At 43.4% G+C, this 3,494-nt stretch overlaps 1 protein-coding gene across 1 annotated transcript; it reads right to left on the bottom strand.

The window, feature by feature from the left end:
* Positions 1 to 2,169: 2,169 nt before the first annotated feature.
* Positions 2,170 to 3,102, bottom strand: LOC104946122 (stromal membrane-associated protein 1-like). The gene is made up of 2 exons (XM_010771883.1): positions 2,813 to 3,102; positions 2,170 to 2,330 (listed from the first exon to the last, which is right to left on the bottom strand). The coding sequence occupies exons 1-2, from the start codon at positions 2,928 to 2,930 to the stop codon at positions 2,185 to 2,187; spliced, it is 264 nt and encodes an 87-aa protein (XP_010770185.1). The 5' UTR covers positions 2,931 to 3,102; the 3' UTR covers positions 2,170 to 2,184.
* Positions 3,103 to 3,494: the final 392 nt, after the last annotated feature.

Below are 3,494 nucleotides of genomic sequence, written 5' to 3'. Positions count from 1 at the left end.
TCAACATCCGATTTTACACACGACGATTAGCGTTTGCCTCATCACAGCGAGTACAGTATATACCACATCTTCTCCACATAAGAGAAAACTGATGACATCCGTCAACGAGGGTTTACGCCCGTCTAATCGCTAGTCTCAAACATGATTAATAATAGCGGTGCGTTTTAAGGTCCCTACAGCGTATGGGGCGCTCGTTCGCTTTCAGTCAATAATAGCCTCTCCATAGGTCTCAGCATATATACAAACATGCGGTCCCTGCAGTCTGTCGCGCTCTCCGACAACAGAATACGGCTCCGCACTCTGCTTCACGCCGCTCCCCTCACAAACCCCTCTGTTTCAGCCCGTTTCAAACAGTGGCTGATTCTGGTCGTATTATTTTAGATGAAAATAAGGACGCACACAAAAATCACAAAAACAAACAAAAAAAACACAACCACAAAAACTGGAGAGATATGTTCTGGTACTAAACAGCCAACACAATGGTGCTCTCAGGAGCGAGATTCAGGTGAAAAATTTGGGCGAGCGGGACAAAAAGCGAGCCGCTGAAACTTTCAGAACGTCTCGAACGCACAGGGGACGGGGCCACACACATGTTATCATGGTACGTCAAACACATGAGCGAAAAGTGGACGTTTTGCGCATAATACGGTACACCTTTGTAACCGTCTCGCGGCTGTAAACGTTGGCAAACGCCACAACGTAAGGATCAGGCTTGACGCAAACACAAGAGCTCGTGGAGAAAATTAAGGTGGGGTCAGGTAAGTTTCAGAAACCGACACGGCTCGAGTCAAAGCAACAAACAAAGACACAAAATTTGGAAAGGTATTATGGCAGCCAAGAAAGAAACACGCGCCTATCCTTCAGCACTTCTTTCAGAACACCTCACCGCCGAAAAGCAGGCCTGCAGTAACGTAAATACATATCAGAAAGACAAAAAGCTAAACACATCTAGGTTAGCAATACTTACACCAGCCAAGCAACTCGATATTGCTCAAGCTGTTCGGACTTCTTAGTTGTCCACTTTCTTTTTGGTTCTTGAAAGTTTGCTCCGTTACATTTTTCTTTGCGACGCAGCTAGACGATGTTGAATACACAACAAAGAGAGGAAAAACGCGGCCCGCCTGTTGCGAGGGCGAGTCAAAAAAACAAAAACACTGCAAGCACACCCCGAATGACGGCCGCCCAATGAGGGCACGAGAGTACCATTTGGTGCGTGCACGCGATGAAGGCTGACAGACAGGAGCGGCACCATCCGAATCGAATTGGGTTTGCCAAGTTTTTACAGTTATCTACGGGTTCCACAGATGACATCTTTTTTATGAATTTTCTGTCAACAGCACTTAAGACCTATCCCCTGTGTGCCTTGGGATGTTAAGAGCATTCCATGGAATATAACAAAAAGTGTATCTCGAGCCGGTTTCTGAAACTTACCTACCCCACCTTTAAGTAAAACTCCAGTGCGCTTGCTTGCTCTAAGGGCCCTACGAAAGCGGAAGACCTGGTTAATTTTATATTGGTAAGTGGAGCCATTTTGGCTTCATGCACCACTGAACAGGTTTCCAATGCTGTATCCAGTTCTCTTTGTACATCCATGAGTAAGACAGGTGGACATACACTGAGCAGGCTGAGAGGAAGACTGGGGTACAGGTGGAAAGAGTCTCAAATGTTGTCGAAACTTTTTTAAATGCATTTTTAGCTTTAATAAGGACTTGGATGCTCATGTAAGCAGTCATTTTCAAGTCGGAACTGGTCATTATGGTAACTGGCAAATTACATGAATAAGGCTTTATGACAATTTATTTCAATGTTCATTATGGGAAGTCTATGATCCAGTACATTTGAATCTAGATGCTAGAGACTAAAAGCTAAGATCTCTCACACATTGACTATTCTTTTTCTAATCTGTGTCTCGCAAGTCGTCAACATTTTTGGGATAATTATTCAGAGAGCCTCGTAATAATGGAAATGTACAGTATTGTCACAGATCTGAGGCACTGAAATGGAAAGTCTGGCTGTCAATAGAGAACAGATGTGCCAAGATAAGGCGTTACTGAAATCCCTCCTTACTTCCTATACAACAAAGATGTTGCAATAATGTCTTAGTTAGAGACTTTGCGTGAGTGATTAGTTATTCATATAATAAAAGGCCACCTCTTCTGTAAATAAACATAAGTACACACAGGATCAAAACAGTACCTGCATTTGTTCTGAGGTCCATTGGTCCAGGTTGACTGATTTGACTCTGGATATGTGTACTCCCAGATTCCTGTGGATGCCAGCACACCGGATGCACATAAATACTCCCAGATTCCAGGATGCCCATCTTGGACCTGATAAAAGAAAGATTGTGAATCAGATATAGATAGATGTCTGCAGAAACCATAGATAGACAGAAACCCGAAGAAACCTTAAGCATGCACGATCTTGCAGAGACTTCAAGAGCCAAAAGCAGGCTCAGCATTCTTTAACAATGACATAACAAGAGAAAGAGTCAGGCTCCTGATGTGGATCTGACACAGTTCGCAAAACGCCTGTAAAACTCCAGAGAGATGAGCTGCAGGCGGCGGTGAGGGAGAGGCACTGTGGCCGATGAGCTTGAGTAGATTTAGAGAAGTTAGCTTGCTAGTTAGCCACTTAGTTTTGCTAAATGTCAGCTGACTAGCCTTAGCCGGTTACACAGTAGCGGGTTAGCTTAGCCAAGCTAACTAGCGAATATGCTACATTGTTATACAGCGTTAGCGGCTTTTTCTGAGTGGAAATGTTAACTTTGTCTAGTGTCATGGAAAAAATGTCGATAATGTGTAAGTCGCACCTTTCGCCTCGCAGTCGGCGCAGTACTTGTTGTCTTCCTCTCTCAGCATTTTGGACAGGATGGCCTGGTGCTGCTCGTTGAGTTTTAGAGACTTTTCTCTCTCCGAGCGGGTCGCCATGTTCACGACAACTATTGGACCTCCTTGATCAAAATAACTTTACTTTAATCAGTCTTCTATAGAAATACGTTTATGATAAAATACCATAATCAGAGAGATCAACGCCTCCGAGTGGGATATGAAAACACCCGGAACCGGAATCCCCTGTCCGCCCACAGCAATCCTAAAGCTGACGCGGCGGATGCACCTGATTGGACAACAGCTCTGACGTGCTCTGACCATAGGCTCTGACGCACTGAGTTTCTTATGAAGTTTTACATATTCATAAAATAATTATTCTATAGAATCAAACTTTATCCCATCATTTTGACTGGCAAGCCACCTACTGGCTGCCTACAACAAACGTTTTAAAATAATCTTTGAATCCACCACACACAACTGCAGTTATTCCAGTCCAGTTATGCGGTCCAAGTTTATTGAACAATAACATATATAAAATCTGTATACACATGCAATGGACCATTTAGGCATTTTAAGGCTTCAGTGGGTCACAGTACATTTGCAAAACTTTGAATGAAACTAAATGTAAAGACATAACTACAAACATTCATAACTTAGCAATGG

The sequence above is a fragment of the Notothenia coriiceps genome, unplaced genomic scaffold, assembly GCF_000735185.1.
Source record: "Notothenia coriiceps isolate Sejong01 unplaced genomic scaffold, NC01 NC01_scaffold00010623, whole genome shotgun sequence".
Taxonomy (NCBI): Eukaryota; Metazoa; Chordata; class Actinopteri; order Perciformes; family Nototheniidae; genus Notothenia; species Notothenia coriiceps.
The sequence above is the reverse complement of the archived record's forward strand: the minus strand, read 5'-3'. Positions and strand labels throughout refer to the sequence as shown.